This window comes from Pocillopora damicornis, chromosome 7, assembly GCF_964200805.1.
Source record: "Pocillopora damicornis chromosome 7, jaPocDami1.2, whole genome shotgun sequence".
Taxonomy (NCBI): Eukaryota; Metazoa; Cnidaria; class Anthozoa; order Scleractinia; family Pocilloporidae; genus Pocillopora; species Pocillopora damicornis.
This window is the reverse complement of record NC_142676.1, coordinates 14,285,131-14,301,936: the sequence shown is the minus strand read 5'-3', so window position 1 is coordinate 14,301,936 and position 16,806 is coordinate 14,285,131. Positions and strand designations below refer to the sequence as shown.

General features: G+C 36.6%; 1 protein-coding gene and 2 long non-coding RNA genes across 12 annotated transcripts; 2 read left to right on the top strand and 1 right to left on the bottom strand.

Annotated features, from left to right (window-relative positions):
- Window positions 1-9: 9 nt before the first annotated feature.
- On the top strand, window positions 10-1,784 carry LOC149042713 (uncharacterized). Its single transcript, XR_016188756.1, has 2 exons — window positions 10-282; window positions 903-1,784. It is a non-coding gene; the product is annotated as an uncharacterized LOC149042713 (long non-coding RNA).
- Window positions 1,287-15,021, bottom strand: LOC113670336 (putative FERM domain-containing protein FRMD8P1). 10 transcript variants are annotated; one of them, XM_089213441.1, is made up of 14 exons: window positions 14,712-15,021; window positions 12,029-12,212; window positions 11,607-11,774; window positions 6,969-7,070; window positions 6,786-6,844; window positions 6,422-6,460; window positions 6,006-6,133; window positions 5,251-5,439; window positions 4,605-4,737; window positions 4,098-4,262; window positions 3,768-3,820; window positions 3,456-3,472; window positions 3,000-3,047; window positions 1,287-2,477 (listed from the first exon to the last, which is right to left on the bottom strand). In XM_089213441.1, the coding sequence occupies exons 2-14, from the start codon at window positions 12,204-12,206 to the stop codon at window positions 2,395-2,397; spliced, it is 1,362 nt and encodes a 453-aa protein (XP_089069567.1). In that variant the 5' UTR covers window positions 12,207-12,212; window positions 14,712-15,021; the 3' UTR covers window positions 1,287-2,394. The 10 variants fall into 10 exon arrangements, 5 of the variants coding, with proteins under 5 accessions (XP_089069567.1, XP_027042269.2, XP_089069568.1 ...); XM_027186468.2 differs by having other exon boundaries at window positions 14,638-15,012; XM_089213442.1 differs by having other exon boundaries at window positions 12,029-12,208; window positions 14,638-14,984.
- LOC149042712 (uncharacterized) lies at window positions 5,277-6,417 on the top strand. Its single transcript, XR_016188755.1, has 2 exons — window positions 5,277-5,416; window positions 5,809-6,417. It is a non-coding gene; the product is annotated as an uncharacterized LOC149042712 (long non-coding RNA).
- Window positions 15,022-16,806: the final 1,785 nt, after the last annotated feature.

The window sequence follows — 16,806 nt, the reverse complement described above, 5'->3', positions numbered from 1 at the left end:
GTGTATAGCGCCCGCGCGGCCGACTCTCAATTTAAGTCGGATTTTTCGTTCCTTTGCGATCGAGTTAGACCGTGTGGGACTCAGAATATAAAGTAGCAATGCAATAGAATACTCTGTTTGGAAAATAATTGAACGTCAAGGTCTTAAAGGTGACAGAATAAACTCTCGAGTCAACGACACTACGATTCTCCAAAGCGATGCGAATTTTGTGGCTGTAAACCGAAAACCGAACTTTCGGACTTCAAGCAGGACCTAGCGACAAGTTGATGACTCCATTACCCGGTAAATATTACGTTTGACTAACAATGTGTTCAAAAAGTATTGTTTAGTAGAAGATTTTGCGTCAAATCGTAGTACTTTCAGAATTTTCATCATAACGCTACGCAATTTCTTGCCGTGAAGTCAACTAAACAACGATCTAAGTATGATGAGTTTTACGGCGTGGACTTTGTGCACGTAAGAAATTCGTACGTTTTTCGCTTATAACATCAAATCAAGAATTGCTTTGAATAAAACTGTCGTCCCGAAATATCTTTTGATCATTTTCCTCTTGCTTCCCGTTAATAGATACCTTGAAACTTGAGATTTCCTCACACACGGACAAATTTGCATAATTCACTTTGAAATTTGATCCGCATGCCTATTTGCACACATGCGAAAATATTTAGCGATTTTAATCTTTTATCTCGATTTTTGAGTAAAAAATCAATCACGGAACAAATAATCGCAGCAATGCGACAGATAAACTGCTTTGGGGTGGGAAAATATTCCCTAAGCAGATAATAGCAGCAATGCGACACAAAACCTGTAGGAGACAAAAAACTGCGATCACGACCGCCGACACGAGATACGAAAATCGAACGATATCAGAGAGCGAACTGAATTCCGAGCATTATCCGCAGGTTTCTATTGTTATGGACATACTGAAGGACTTACACTCTGGATAGCATAGTATCTACGACATCTCAGAATTCCGTAGATACAAAAGAACGATATCGGAGACCGAACTGAATTCCGAGCATTATCCGCAGGTTTGTATTGATATGGACATACTGAAGGACTTGCACTCTGGATAGCATAGTATCTACGACGTCACAGAAGTCCGTAGATACAAAAGGAGTTAAGATCGGGGAATATCGGATAAAAATCGGCAGAGTTCGTTGTGGGCTAGGATTATATTGTTACACTCACTCACTCAGAAGGACAGCGTAGTAGGTTACGCCTCTTTAGGCAGTAAGCTACAAAAATTATTCGAAGTGGCATGCTAAATCATTTCCTGTCATAGGCAAGTTTTCCACATTACTGTATTTTTTGTCTTTACCTTAGTTTAAAACGTTTCTTAAACTACCTTCACTACGCTACAACCAATTTTAAACCTTTATCAACGTTTGATTTAAAAAGATCTCTTAAATAGGCTTTAAGGACACTACATGCACATCTCATTCACTAGTAATCTGTATAGTACAACAAAGTTACAAGACTGACTGAAAACGCTTCCAGGTTCTTGAGTATTTCAAGCGGACCTAACGTACAAGCGACCTTAACTACCTGGATTAAAGCGCTTCCTCCTACAAATTTTTAGTAAAGATGGACAGGACAACTGTAATCTAAGAGCTAAAACACGTTGACTTCCAACTGTAAATTGGCCACCATAAAGAGTTTAAAACCTGACTTTTCGAGCGTTAGCCCTTTGTTAATCGCTCTGACGAAAGGCTATCGCTAGGAACGTCAGCTTTTAAACTAATTTACGTTTTCAACTCGGTTCATGATACTACATTATTCTGTTATACTCTCCCTCCGACGCAGCACCACAGTTTCTTTAGAAACTTACTCCCTTTATTCATTTAACTTTCAATTGCCAGGAGTTTCAGATCAATGTCAGTCTCACAAAAATTATCATGGACATACATTATGAGAAATCTGCCGAGTGAACATGGCAAAATTGATCGAAAGTGAGAGTCGCTATAATTCGGCCTTGAATAACAGAAACCGCTGTCTTCCCATACGAGTCGCAAATGTTAGCGGCAACTGACGAGTAAGGCAAATCAAAATAGTTGCACCTTGACCTGACGATATTTAGATGCAAGATCAACTTCTCAAAACAAGAGTGAGGATGATCTGTGTTCATATTGAGGGTTATCTAGCTCATACTTTATACATCCAGTAACTAAATCTTATGTTCACCATAGCGAGACAGTAAAACATTGGATCTAGGTCTTATAGCATTCGTACAGTAGAAACTATTTACACATTTTACTCAAACTTAATATAATTGTAGACTTCTTCACAAAACTTTTATCTCCTTACATCCTTTGGTCTTGAAGAAAGCCTCCACAACATTTATTTTATCAACTGAAGGGTGATAATCTTGAGTAAGATTTACACTCAGTCTGCTTAATGACCTGTTGAATGCCTTTTCCTGAAAGGATTGGACATAGTGAAAGACCTGTTGGACCCCTTCTTTCTGTCCAAGGTTCCTAAAGTAATTTACAAAAAACATTCATAAGCAACTTCCAGGTGCAGGAATTCACTTCAACTACTCAGATTTCAGGCTCATCATTGTTTTTCCACATTTGCTGACCAGAATTGGAAAAATAATAGCGTGGTAATTAACATGCTAAGTACAAACTCTGGCCTAGTCATTGCAGACAAGATACTTCAATCTCACAGTACTGCTCTCCACCCTTAAAGATTCAAGGGTAGCAGAGAGTTGTCAAAGAGTTTCTGACAAATTCTGGGAGAGGGGAATGAGAGGGATGGACCAGCATCGTATTCAGGTGGAGTTCATATACAGCCTCCTTCCCATTCTCTGTACAATGTGTGAAACAAAAGCCAGGGATGAGTGACATTGTAGATGATTCACCCTGCTCCAGGACTTTGTCCAACACATATTTGGGTTTTATATGTATCATCCAAACCACACATACTACAATAACACTTCTCACTGCTGTCTTAAATTTGCTGAATTTAAGAAGCAAAAAGAAAACAGACACACAAACCTTCAAGAGTTGAGAGACTGAGACGGTCCACTCTACATCTCACTTTACCTGTTGAGTGATCAGAAAACAGCTTAAATTGACCAAGTGTAATCATCAGATGGATCATCAGTCAATGATTAACTAAGTGCCATTGATGACCCAGCAGACATGAAACTCCTCTTAGCCTTTCCAGTGACTCTTTAACTCATCATAAAATACATTAATCATTTTTTCTCCACATATGATTTAAACTGTAAAAAAAAAATGGATAGTATTTTTCATGGTTAACAGGAGCACTAGTTAAAAGCAGGGGGCACCATTGACAAAATCCCTTTTAACAGCACAAATATTCCCAAAACCAGCCCAGTACAGTTTAATGCAGATGCTTTTACTTCCTCCCAATGGCATTTCCTTTAAGATTTTAAAGTTGATACATGTACAACATGTAACTTCAAAATATTCTTAAACATAACTCACCCAGTGTTCCATGTGGTCTGCAAATTGAAAAAAAAAAGAAAACAATGATTGTGTTGGTTAACAATACTGTAAGAAGTTGAACAACTAAGCTCTTTCTAAGACAGATCAAAATAGCCCTTTAACTGAAAACAATTGGTTAATGGGTCACAACACATGTGTAACATCTCACAAAGTTTAAGATGTTAAAGCAGGAACTGTCTAAATCACTATTTCACTCTGACTGAGTCTACAAAGAACCAGTCTGTGGATGGGCCCTCACTAAATTTCTACATTATTTATAACTTACTTGTTATCAAATTGTATGTGGCTTACCCAGATTCATCACAAAGAACACATGACTCTACCATGGCATCCATCATTTCAGCCTATGAATTAAATCATGAAAAAAAAATTAAAATCTTAGACTACTGTTAATAAGACTATTGACACAAACTGGTCAGTCTTGCAAGCCATGTTCCAATGCAACACCCATTTCCTACCAGCACATTTTCCCCTCCAGAAATAATTTTTTTTTCTTAGTCTACCCCATGAAGATGTGGATCATCCAGTACATCTTAATCAGTCCTTCACAAGGAAAATTACAGTTCTAAATGTAAAGAGTTTCATGTTTTCAGTTCAATTGAAAATGCTGTCCATCAGCACCTGTTTGGAGAAAATCTGTAACCTTTGCACTGCTTCTTCTGGATCACTGCTTCTATCAGGGGCATCAAACTCCAACCAAAAGGTATCCAAACACCCAGGCTCATGTGCAGGGGCAGGTGTGTAGTCCCAAGATAATTCCTCAAATGCTAAGCTCAGAAGTATATCCTGTGAAATACACAGGAAGCTGTCAATTGTTGAAATCTTATGAAAAATACACACTTCCAGTAACCTCTACATATCAAGTTGTTAAAGGAGCAGTGTGGATGATGGCAACAGTTGCTTTGGTCTGCTTTTGTTTGATTTATTTAAATTTATAAATAGTTATCTAAATTGTGGAATAGGCTGTAAATGGATGAAAATTTTAAAATAAGATCATAATTATGCCTACAGCATAACTGATAATAATGAACACAAAAATATTCAGTGCTTAAAAATAAAAGCTGAACAAATATCTTGCTACAGAAAAGACAGTTCACTTTAATTAGTTATTAGTAATTACATGCTTACATTTTTATTGTCATCAATCACATGGACACCTTCCCTGTTGATGGCAACTCTAACAGGTAGGTCAGAATTCCCTAGAATGTTTGACAGCAGAGAGGATGTGGGTCGCTCGATTTGCCCCCGAAAAAAAACACTCCTGAAAGAATCAATTATATACATTGACCATTTAACATTAAAAAAAAGTTTCAGGTGAGTGCAGAAAATAATTTACCAGATGAAGGGCAGATTTAAAGTTGGCAGTCCAAGTTGAGACTGTTTCTGTTGTCAAATTGAATATGTAAAATATTTTGGCCACTAAATTTGTAGCTCAGGTTGTAAATTTGGGAACTGGTGTATGTCTATCATGTAGTATGCTGTAAAATTATTTTCTCACACAGTCTTTGTGCTCTGATGTTAAGTGATACAAATCATCACATGAAATATTTTTAATGCTCTGTTGTTTTCTTTCCCAAAATTTGCCTCTTTTTCTGTGATTGTGCAGGTCTTAAGAGGTTGAGTAAAACTCACAAAAAAAAAATTTCCATCCAGGTTTTCTTTTCTTTGTCTTTTTATGACAACTGACCTATTATTTCTGTCACTACTTAACAATTACAGCAACCCTGATAATTTGCCAACTCTGAATTATAACTAATGACACAACAAAACATACCCATAAAATGAAAAATTCCAGCAGAACTCCAAGAACATTTTATGGCAAGCTTTGACATCACTAACTTGCTGAGAGACATTTTCATATTCCTGCAGGAGTTTGTGTTCAATAGCAGAATTTGGTGATCGACCAAGGAATGGCCAATTGGATTTACAGACCCATGCTGGTAAATAATCTGTCAGCTTGTTCCTGCAACAGAAAATATGTTTAAGACCACCATAAAGTAGAAACCTATGTTTACATTTAGTAATGACAAATTGTAGTGAACTTAACAGTTCATAAAACTAAAATTTTCAGTCTTCAGTCATACATACATATACTGTAACCCTCATCACAATTGTTTGTTAACATCAGAGATTATTGAACCTTTTAACTAAATTTCTCAAGGTAAAAACAGTCAGGACTCAAAAAGTAACTAAATGTGGGAAAGTTTAATAGCCAGCCTCAATCTCATACATTTACACAGTACAAGCCAAATGGTCACTTTTCTATAAAAGCATTGTAATAGCCACATCAAGTCAAATCTTCAAACAAAATGTTACCAATTTTTCTTGACAGATGTCCTCCTTCTCTCTACACATTATGTTGGTGATGCAAAAATCACACCAAAAGAAGAAATTGGACATTGAGAAGGGAGTAGAGGGTTTTAAGAAATTTTGATGAGGACTACATGTGGAGTGGATGTTAAATGAATCATTTTGAGTACACATGTCTGCACATGTGATTAGTGAGAATGATCTAAATAAATATCTTACTTGAAACAGCCAGGAGCATGTTCTTCTTTATCATATTTGCCATTGTCTATGTAAGCAAGAATTCCTCCCAATGTGAGAGCATCTTTGGAGCTGATAGGATAATTGCCACAAAGAACATTGTGTTTGGCCTAAATTGAAACCAAAGAGATTGATTGAATAGACAGTAAGAACAATAGTATGTGGGTTTCACCTTGATTCTGTGCATGCACTTAATCAAAACAGGTCCTCCACAACAGTACAACAACAAAGTTACATGGGCTTATTTTGTTTGGCACCTAAATAAATTACACACATCCCTTGTGTATGTAAAAGATGTAAACATGTACTTTATTCACAATGCACTTTGATATGACTGAAAACTGTAAATTATAGACATGTGAGTTATGAAAACAAAAAAGAATGAATATCTTAATCACCTCTTCAAATAACCTTCTAACAACTCTATCATCTTTAATCTGTAACAAAAAGAAACTTTCAAAATAAAGCTCCACTGAATGTAAACTGTAAATCATCATATCAATTACTTGTAACTGCTATGTATACTTCTTGTTCATAAATCCATAAATTCAATTTTTTCACCTGATACAATTAAAAGATAGCCAAAAGAACTTTTAAATTAGTAAGAACAACATGCCCTGGTAGAAACTTTATAGAAGCAAACATGCAAAATCTAAATGCACAATATAACAGGATTAGTAGCATGGTGAACCCCATTTTAAGTCCAAGCTTAAGCTGCTTATCATTTTCAAATGCTTCATTAACAGTCTCTGTGACACTTACTCTCCGTTCCTCTGCTAGAGGAAAAAAAGAACTCCTCTGATAACACAGGATTGGTTCATCTGAAGAAAAAAATACAAATAATTGCATTGTAAAAACCCAGAAACTTGGGCCTGAGAAAATTATTTCAATTGTAATAATAATAATATTAATAATAAAAACAATGATAATAATGTATATTTGTACCTTTCTCGCAAACTTCATCAGGCGTGTTTGTAAACTTCCTGAGTAATTCTGGCCATACCTGACGTAGCCGGAATGGCCTGTGATGAGCTTTTAACTGAAGCTCTAGGAATTGAAAATTTTAAGTTTGAGTAAAACACATCCATGCTAAGAATTGTAAGAAGCAAAAAACATTTCCACAGAATTTGTCACTCATAATCATACAGTATTATGCCATGAACTTCATAAAAGGGACATATATTAAACATGTAGCTATGCACATGGACCTGCTCAGTAGTAAAATAATAGTACAGCACATATAAAATAAATAATTTTTTTCTTTGTTGGGAAGAGAACATTGCTAATAAATTATTTGCAAAAGGTAACTATGCTCAAGATTACTCTCAGATAATTGTAATAGCAGTTTCATTTCTTCCAATTCTAACTCTATATTTTATTTATTTCTTTCTTTGAAAGATTAAAAAAATCACTCGGAATCTAAATTACAAAGCCAAAGGCTATTGATCTGCAAACTTATTGAGCAATCGGTCGCTAGGATACTAAGTGGTGTCCAGTATCTCTAGCAAATTCTAGCACCTCATTGCACATGTGTCAATTAAAACTGGAATTCTTAATGAATTATACACTTTGTCCATGTTGAAGTCGTAATGTTTACCACCATTCCTAGCACTAGTGTAATAAAAATCAATTATAAGATGAAAAAGTTTAAGCTCTCCAAAAATATCGCCAAAATAGATGATAGGTTCTTTAACAGCTGGGGTAATGCCACATACTGTATGTGTTTCACTGTCATCTTAATGTTTACCAGCCAGGTAAAACAAGACAAATTTCTTGATTCATACACAGCATCCCTCTAGTTATCACAAAGGGAAGAATTGTTACAAAGTATAATACTACCACTACTACTACTACTACTACTACTAATAATAATAATAATTTCTAAAGCACCATAACTGAATATTCAAGACCAAAATTTTTTTAGATTAAAAATTACATCCATAATAAAACAAAAATATATAAAAGTACAAGTAAGAAATTCGTATCTAAAAATTGAGGTTAAAATTAAAAGTAAAAATTAAAATTCTTATTGCAATATTTCTAACAGAACTTTAATAAAAGTGTTCTTTGAATAAGAAAGTTTTTTATAGAAGTTTCAAATTTTAAAATATCATCATGATTACAAATGGGTCTGGCAGTGAGTTCCAAATTGTAGGTGCTGCAAATGAGAATGATCTACAGCCATATTTCTTCAGTTTTGCTGATGGTATTGTCAAGAGCCTCTTAGAGCCTGTATACATGGAGGTGGGGGACCCCAGATAGGTGAGGTAACCTGCCTAGGTGGGGTAAGCTGCCTGTCCAAATAATTTTTTATTTTATCTTGATCATGTTTACATGATAGGTGGGGTGACCCACCCAGGCGGGTTGCCCGGTCTGCTAGGTAGGGTAACCCTGTCAGCCGGGTCAAACTCCTTAATTGCAAGTGCAATAACAACCTCAAGAAACCTCACCCCAGCAACACAGGGTTGTAAGATTGTATGTAAACATGTTTTATTTTTTGACCATGGCTAGGTGGGTTACCTCACCCACCTGGGGTCCCCCACCTCCATGTAAACAGGCCCTTAGAAGATCTTAAGCTTCTTGATGGTTTTTAGGGTTGCAACATTTCTGTTAAATAGGAAGGTGCTAACCTATGTAAGGCTTTAAAAGTTAAACAGAATTATCTGTATTTGATACGGCACAGGAAGCCATAGTTGGATGGCCTCAATGGGTGGGCATGGGTGATGGCTGGCACTCAGCATATGTAGCTTGGTTTTTCCAGTGTTTAGCTTCAGTTTGTTTTAGACCAACCAGGAATCAACTGACTCACACATGCTTCTATACCTGCTAAAGATGACTGTTGCTCGGCTGTAGTGGGCCTAAAAGCAAAGTCAAGTTGGGTGTTGTTGGCGTACAGGTGAAACTTGAGAACATGATGTCTCACAATATTGCCCAAGGGGAAATGTACAATGAGTACAGGATTGGCCCAAGGACCAATCCTTGTGGAACACCAAATTGAAGGTCTTTGACATCAGATTTTACACCATCAATCATCACAAACTGTTTTCTGTTGTGAAGGTAGGATTCAAACCATTTCAAGACCTGTCCTCTCAAACCAAAGTGATTGCACATTCTATCCAGGGGAAGTCTGTAACCAACAGTGTCAAATGCTCTGTACATGTCCCACAGAAGGAATGCAGCACCCTTGTTATCATCAATTGCACAAAGGATATCATTCTGTACTTTCACTAAAGCTGTCTCAGTGCCATGTAGGTGTTTGTATGCTGACTGGAGTGATTCATCTAGATTGTTATCACTAATATAGTTCTTCACTTGAAGTGCAATGACCCACTCGATGATCTTGCTCACAAACTTCAAATTAAAAATGGGATGGAAATTCAAATACCCCTGGAGGTCAAGTGACTCCTTCTTGAGTTTAGGTCTAACCATAGCTTCTTTCAGCTGCCCAGGCATACACACAGACTGGAGTGACAGATTGACGATGCTAGTCAGCGTCAGTAAGAGAGTCGACTAACAGCCTTTCAAGATACATGCTGGTACTGGGTCAAGATCACAAGACTTAAGGCCTGTCACCTCAAGGAGATGCTCAGCTACCTTTACAGACACTCTTTGGAAGACTGCAAGCTCACATGATGACTGATTTTCTACCAGACAGATTTGATTATTGGGTAATGATGACTCACTAGATAACATGTCTTAGATAGTGACCATCTTATTATGGAAGAATTCAGCAAAATTGTTAGCCAGCTTCACAGTTGAGGATGCTGTGGGGTAACGTTTCTCAGGTCTCCAGTGTAATAGCTTGTCAACTGCATTGAAAAGTATCTTCTGATTGGATGTATTATTGAAGATGATGGAGGAATAGTAGGAGGATTTTGCACATTTAAGCATATTGTTGACTAGCTTGCACTGTTCAGTATAAATTTGCCAGTTAATCCACAACCAAGATGATTGCCAGCATCCCTCTAGTCTTCTGTGTTTCTTCTTCTCTTCACGGATTTCATCTGTGTACCACGGTGCTGAAGGGCAAAGTGTGATTATGTGTTGTTTCATTGGTGCATGTTCATCCAATATATTCTGTAAGGTGTTTTCTTATTCTTCTAATAGAGATGGTAACTCATCATGGCCATATGACAGGAGTGTAGACTTTTTGAGGTCATTGTTGAAACTATCCATATCAATAGAGCATATTTTTTATACTGGATAGAAGCTTGTACAGGAGGAGTTTTCTGTAGGCCAAGCTTACAATGAACTGCTAGATGGTCAGATAGCATAGGGTCTCTAACTTCAATACTAGTAACTAGATAATCATCAGCCCTGGTTATCAATAAGTCAAGGATGTGCCCCTTCTTTTGAGTGTGGCCTCAGACATGTCATTTAAGTTTGAATAATTCCAAAATGCTGGTGAATTTTATTGCAGCAGTGTACCCAGGGTTATCTATGTGAAAATTAAAATCACTAACAATCAATAGGTTACCAGGGGCAATGGTGAGCTGTTCAGCCAGAGTTGAAAACTCTTCAAAGAATAAAGTACTGCTCAGTCGGTTTGCGTTAGATGGTGGGGGCCTACAGATAGTAACTATCCTCATACATCCACCAGAGCATTTGGAAATATCAATGTCCTCAAACAACTCAAACTTAAATTGAGATTGTTTTTTAACTTGAAAGTGCTTTTTCATAAGAAGACCAACTCCACCAGCTCATGAGCCTTTCCTCTAAGCTATATCTCAGTCGGATTGCAAGTATATCAAGATCACTATTGACAACATAGTCCTTAATACTCAGTACTTTGTTATTGGTAGATCTGGTATTCAATAGGTAGAAATCAATCAGAACAAAGCCACCAGTGTGTTTTGAACTCTTCCATGCATTTGACATAAGAGAGGTTTTGTACATTTATACCCTTTGTATTTGATCCAAGAGTTATACCATAGGCATTACATGAAACAATGGAAGGCCTTGTTGTACAACTGCAGTGAGTTCATGCAAAGATAATAACTGGAATTTTTCCATCCACTGATGGGCTGGGATTGAGCTTGAATGTTAGATCACCAATTAGTTCCACATTGAAAGCTGCAACAGTGTTTGGGTAATAAATACAAGGACTTTTGTGCCACTTGATCTTGTGGTGCCTTGAGATAGCCCCATGCACAGAGACATCAGCCGTGAAATAGTGATTCGCGTCAATGGATAACACATTCAATTTAGACAATGTATAATCAACCTCATTGTTATTTGAAATTCCAGGGCTTGATTGATTCTAGGCTTGAGTCAGCAATGGAGTAGAAAAAACCCTTCACAAAAACCAGTGCTCTTCTCCAAATGTGAATTTCTCCAGCCAAACTGAAGATGATAACTCTGCAAATTTACTCTTCTTGAAAAGCATTTGTTTGGTCCATAATAGAGGGAGCCAGAAGATAAAAATTCAGGAGAGAGCATGCCTGCATCCAAACCTCATCATTATCACCTAATCATATCACCTAATCATATCACCTAATCATATCGCCTAATCACATCACCTAATCATATCCCCTAATCATATCACCTAATTATACTAAATGGACAGAGTGATGATTTACTTACGTAAAAGAGGAGATATAAGCCACACACAAAACACCTGAGAGGCAATAGGGGGAAGAGAAAGATTTTCTGACATGATGGTATTAATTGTCCCTGCCTCAGTGTTTCTTCCCTCCTCCAGGTTCAACAGACGGCCTGACTTCTCCACTAGAAACACAGCTACAGTTAAGGCTGAAAGAAAAGCAAATTTTACTATTTAAGGTATCAACTTTATCCAAACCTAAAATCTTCCAATGGTGTGACTTTTGTCCTCCTGTGAAGATCTTCTTCAGTAACTTATATGTGTCCAAATCCAAAATGGCAAACTGGATTTAATAAAATTTTCCCTGCTTCAATCAAAATGTTGCAAGTCATTATACAGCATTACATGTACACACTACATCCTGTAACTGAATGCATTGATTTGAAAAAGCCCTATGACTTACCTTGCGGAGACAATGACCGGGTGTAATCAGATCGGTTTCCCCATGAAATAGATTTCTTAATACCAGGAGGTCTTCTTATAGCAGCACTTTCTTCTGAATGCAGTCTTTGAAAATCTGGACTCTTGGCTGTAACATTTTCTCTCTTAATATGGGAAAGTTCTAAAGCCCCTGTTGCCATTGCTGTCTGAAACAAAAGGGTTCATAAAATAAGTCACACATTTGTATCTACATGTACAAATAAGGGGAATTTAGTATATGTAAATACTTTCCAAAAGAAAGAGATAATGGACCTTCATCTCCTCCACCATACCTAATCCTCAGCCACATTTACTTGGAAAAGATTGGAAGTACTCTTTTAAGAAACTTTGCATTTTTATTGATTTAGGATTTAAATAAAAAATATATATATATATATATATATATATATATATATATATATATAGATATATATATTATATATATATATATATATAGATAGATATACACACATGTGTGTTACCAAGCTTACTCAAGGTTGATTATCAATAAATAAATCACTTTATTTTGGTTGATGTAAATTTCTATTCATTGAAGAGAATCACAGGTATTCTGGATAAAGAAATCTAACTGTGCAGTCATGCCTTAATTTTTTAAAGATATTTTTCAAAACAAGAGCATGCTACAGCTGTAATTCACACTAAACACTAATTTGCACTTCTGCTCTCAAAAAAATTAGTCCAAATTGATTAGTGAGTTGCTTAGCAAATATTCTAAAAAACACAGATTTCTTAAAATGTATTTCTTAAGGTGTTTTTTGACCAAAAGATTCTCCTACAAAATGCAGTCTTATAAATGCGTCTCTTAGCAGCCTCTTGATTTGCTCTAATCAAGGGCTAAACCTCAAAACATCAGCTTTAAAAACTCCTTATGGTGGTCAATTTACGTTATCAACTCAGTTGATAAAACAAAATTATCTTGGTATTCCCCCCATAGACATGGCACCATAAATTCTTTAGAAACTTACCCCCTTTCTTTAAATTAAACTATCTCAAAAGGAATCAAACCCCCTACTTTGTGACATGCCACAAAGCTGATATTGAAGATCAAAACACAATGTAATATTGATCTCACATTGATCTAGTGAAGAGAAATGTCAGGACATTGCTGATTTTTTGTATGCTGTAACTCATGGCAGCTACTATTCACTTCTGTAGCTCTTCCTTTCATTTAGTCCATTACAAATACATTTAAATCAAATTGCAACTTGAGAATTTGAAAGAGAGAATTATTTCCTGAAAGACTGGCATAAAATGAGAAAAATTCAATTGAGTTTCTAAACTTAAATTTGCTTTTCCATATCTGAAAATTTATACTCACACATGGTCTGGATTTAAATTGAATAACAGAAAACTTTGAAAACAAACTAATTTACTTTTTTCCAGTACATTTCAATTAAATAATAATCAAACACATCACCTGGTTTAAAATTCCCTTCATTGCACAAGACAAACTTTACTTTGTGAAGAATTAAAAAGGAAAAAAATGGGACATAATTTACAACTGACTGGCTTATTGCACGTGAAAGCTATTTATTCAGCAAATTGATCCTGAATGTCACATGTAAAACACAAGATGTAAAAGCACTCTTGACAAGGGATTTAATGATAATACTGACACTACAGTCTCATCTACACTGCTGAAATTTAAACTTTCGTGATAGAAATTATAATGGTAATGTAATAAAGGTGTAGTCAATTTCCTAGGCTTTCAACACAGCTCCCAAGACAATCAACTGACAAATAAAATAGAATGGTTCCAAAAATGTTTAAATCTAGGCCTCTAAAAACCATTCAAGAGAAAAGGCAGTCAAGGCTTAAAATAGACGGGATTTCCTTCAACCTACTCACAAAAAGCAAGTAAATTGTTCTCCTAAAACACGACAGTTGCACACAACTTACTTGCGAGTTACCTTGAGACTGTGACACTAAAATTTTCACAAGCCTGCCATCTCTTTCGCAATTATATACAATCGCCAAAGGCTCATTCTCGGAATAACACGTACGGATACGTGAAAATATTGTGCAGACATCAAAATATCTCAAAAGGTTGGGCAACTTAACAATTACTGAGTTCAATATCTACCAAAAGAGAGTTTCAGTTCGCACCGAAAACAATTTACAAAATATTGGGCCTCCTTCAAGATGGAAGCTTCAAATAAAGTTTAGTGTGTCGAAAACCGAAATGGGGCCCAAATTTTGGTTTTCCTGGATTTCTCCAAGCTCGAAAAGAGGAGAGACATTTTGAATTATTCGTATATTTCGACGTTTACGTATGTGTAGTGAACGTAATCGAAGTACTCTGTACAAGTTAGCGTAGACGACTCCAAGAATGAGTAGTGAACCAAAAGATATTTCCACTCATTCCAACCCATTTAGCGGGCATCTGTTTCCTGAACAAACCCTTTGGATTCTGACTTTTGGCAGCTGGTTCTAGATACCCACATATCAGGAAGTGCGCTTCACTTCACGATTTGATTTTTAGATCGAGAAACGTACAATGATGACAATTCTTGCTACTCCCTTTCTTCTAATCACTTCACTAACATATCACATGTTAAGCATAAAACTCACCTTTGCCAAAATTCGAACAAGAAATGGGGAGGATTCTGCGAAACGCGTACGTATAAAATCAGACAATTAATCACCTAGATTTCTCACAGCTTGTGTTTTCCTTTTCCTTTGCACAGCCAAACGGATATCAAAGGAGTTGACCACAAGGTCAACACTTTCCACTACTCTGACGAAAATGGCTTTTACCACTCGTACACTGTATCAGCTCAACAATTCATTCGGCGGAAAAAGGAAACACAACCTTGGTATACAACCTATTATAAGAAAATTTTAAAAAATTGCTATGCGCCGATCACGTCCCCTCTCCTCCAGTAAACTTCCCTATCTGCTTCCTACAAACCCATGATGCAGCTGGACTTACCTACCTCCTCCCATCCCTACCCCGGAGGAACTTTTTGTTCACGCGACTAATATTATTACAGCAATCTTGGATATTTTCGGCACTTTCGCATCACGGAACGGGAAAGTTTACTCCCAAATGTCAATGATCGTGTCCACGGGTCAACTACGTGGGAAGTTTAACGTTTGCAAAGCTGAATAGAAGTTGTGCTATTAATTCGAGTACTCGTAAATATGTCGGGTAAACTTAAGCTGGCTGAATGTTTTTCCAGTTAAAAATAGTTATGACAGAAAAAAAAAGTTTGATGTTGATTGTAAACAACAAATAGAAAAATTTTAATTTACTCGGCTTGCCAGTTCAAAATTGAAAATGTTGTGTTACGGTCTTGACTTAGGTATGAGACTCTCTTAATGAGAGAACGCTGTATTTACTTATCCGTGATATCCTACCCAAATAGGGTCACAAAGAAGGAATTAGAAATACAAAAAATTTGAAAAAAAATTAGTTTCTTTAGTCCACAACTTCTTTCGTTTCACCACTGACGTCTGTTCGTATGACGTCAAAACCGTGAGAGGCGATAAACACCTATGACGCAATTAAGTTAAGTTCGTGACTGAATCTACCTTGAATGTACCCAATATATTTCAAGTGTGCCAGTCTCAAAGAGGCTTTCCCATACTAATGGACCGGCCAGATTTCCCATGGTTGTATTCGATAACGGAGCTTTAATATTTGGGAAAGCCTTACCTCGAAAGGAATTTTTATCTCTCCGAAATAACAATCTATAACAGTGCGAGTAATGTTCATTTCTTGGAATTTGTGATCTAGACATTTCTGGTCAACAAATCCCTAGTCATCAAGAAAACGTGCACAAATGTTGAATTAATCTCACCATGCACACGAAATATTCGTTCTTATGTAAAGTGGAGCTGTTCGTGGAGCGATGTTGTTTGTTATTATTTCAGATCTTCTCAAATCTTTCACGCGTATCTAGAAATTATAAGGGCACTCCACAAGATGTCATGCTGCTAGACTATGTCATGCAAACAATCTTGGAAAAGCGGAATACTGCGATCTGTGACATCATTTGAGGCAATTCAGTCATTTGAGCCAGTTGGGTCATTTGAGGCTGCTGGGTCATTTGAGGCAATTCAATCATTTGAGCTGGTTGGGTCATTTGAGGCAATTCAGTCATTTGAGCCAGTTGGGTCATTTGAGGCAATTGTGACATTTTAGCTGGTTGGATCATTTGAGGCAATTCAATCATTTGAGCTGCTTGGGTCATTTTAGGCAATTTAGTCATTTGAGCTGGTTGAGTCACTTGAGGCGATTCAGTCATTTGAGCCAATTGGGTCATTTGAGGCAGTTGTGGCATTTGAGCTAGTTTGATCATTTGAGGCAATTCAGTTATTTGAGCCTGTTGGGTCATTTGAGACAATTCAGTCATTGCAGCTGGTTGGATCATTTGAGGGAATTCAGACATTTGAGCTGGTTGGGTCATTTGTGGCAATTGAGGTATTTGAGGTGGCTGGATCATTTGAGGCAATTCAGTCATTTGAGCTGCTTGGGTCATTTGAGGCAATTCAGTCATATGAGCTGCTTTGGTCATATGAGGCATTAGACTGAATTGTTTGACAAGTGTATTTGATTAATGAGTTGGAAATACACAGAAATTTGGAGTTTGAGTTAAAAAATTCTAGTTTTAGTTGGAAATTTGGAGTCTGAGTTAGAATTGAAGTTTTGATTACTAGTTAAAATTTTAAGTTCTTCTTTAAACATCGAGTTGGAAAGAATGGAAGGGCCTGAAAAGATACAAATTTCATGATGGA

Bases quoted from the DNA above. Each gene is read 5' to 3' on its own strand.
- LOC113670336 (XM_089213441.1), bottom strand. From the start codon at position 12,206: ATGGCAACAGGGGCTTTAGAACTTTCCCATATTAAGAGAGAAAATGTT. The intron at 6,461-6,785 runs GTAAGTGTCACA...TTTTTGTTACAG, and splicing joins CTCTAGCAGAGGAACGGAGA to ATTAAAGATGATAGAGTTGT. The intron at 6,134-6,421 runs GTGATTAAGATA...GTTTCAATTTAG, and splicing joins TTAGAAGGTTATTTGAAGAG to GCCAAACACAATGTTCTTTG.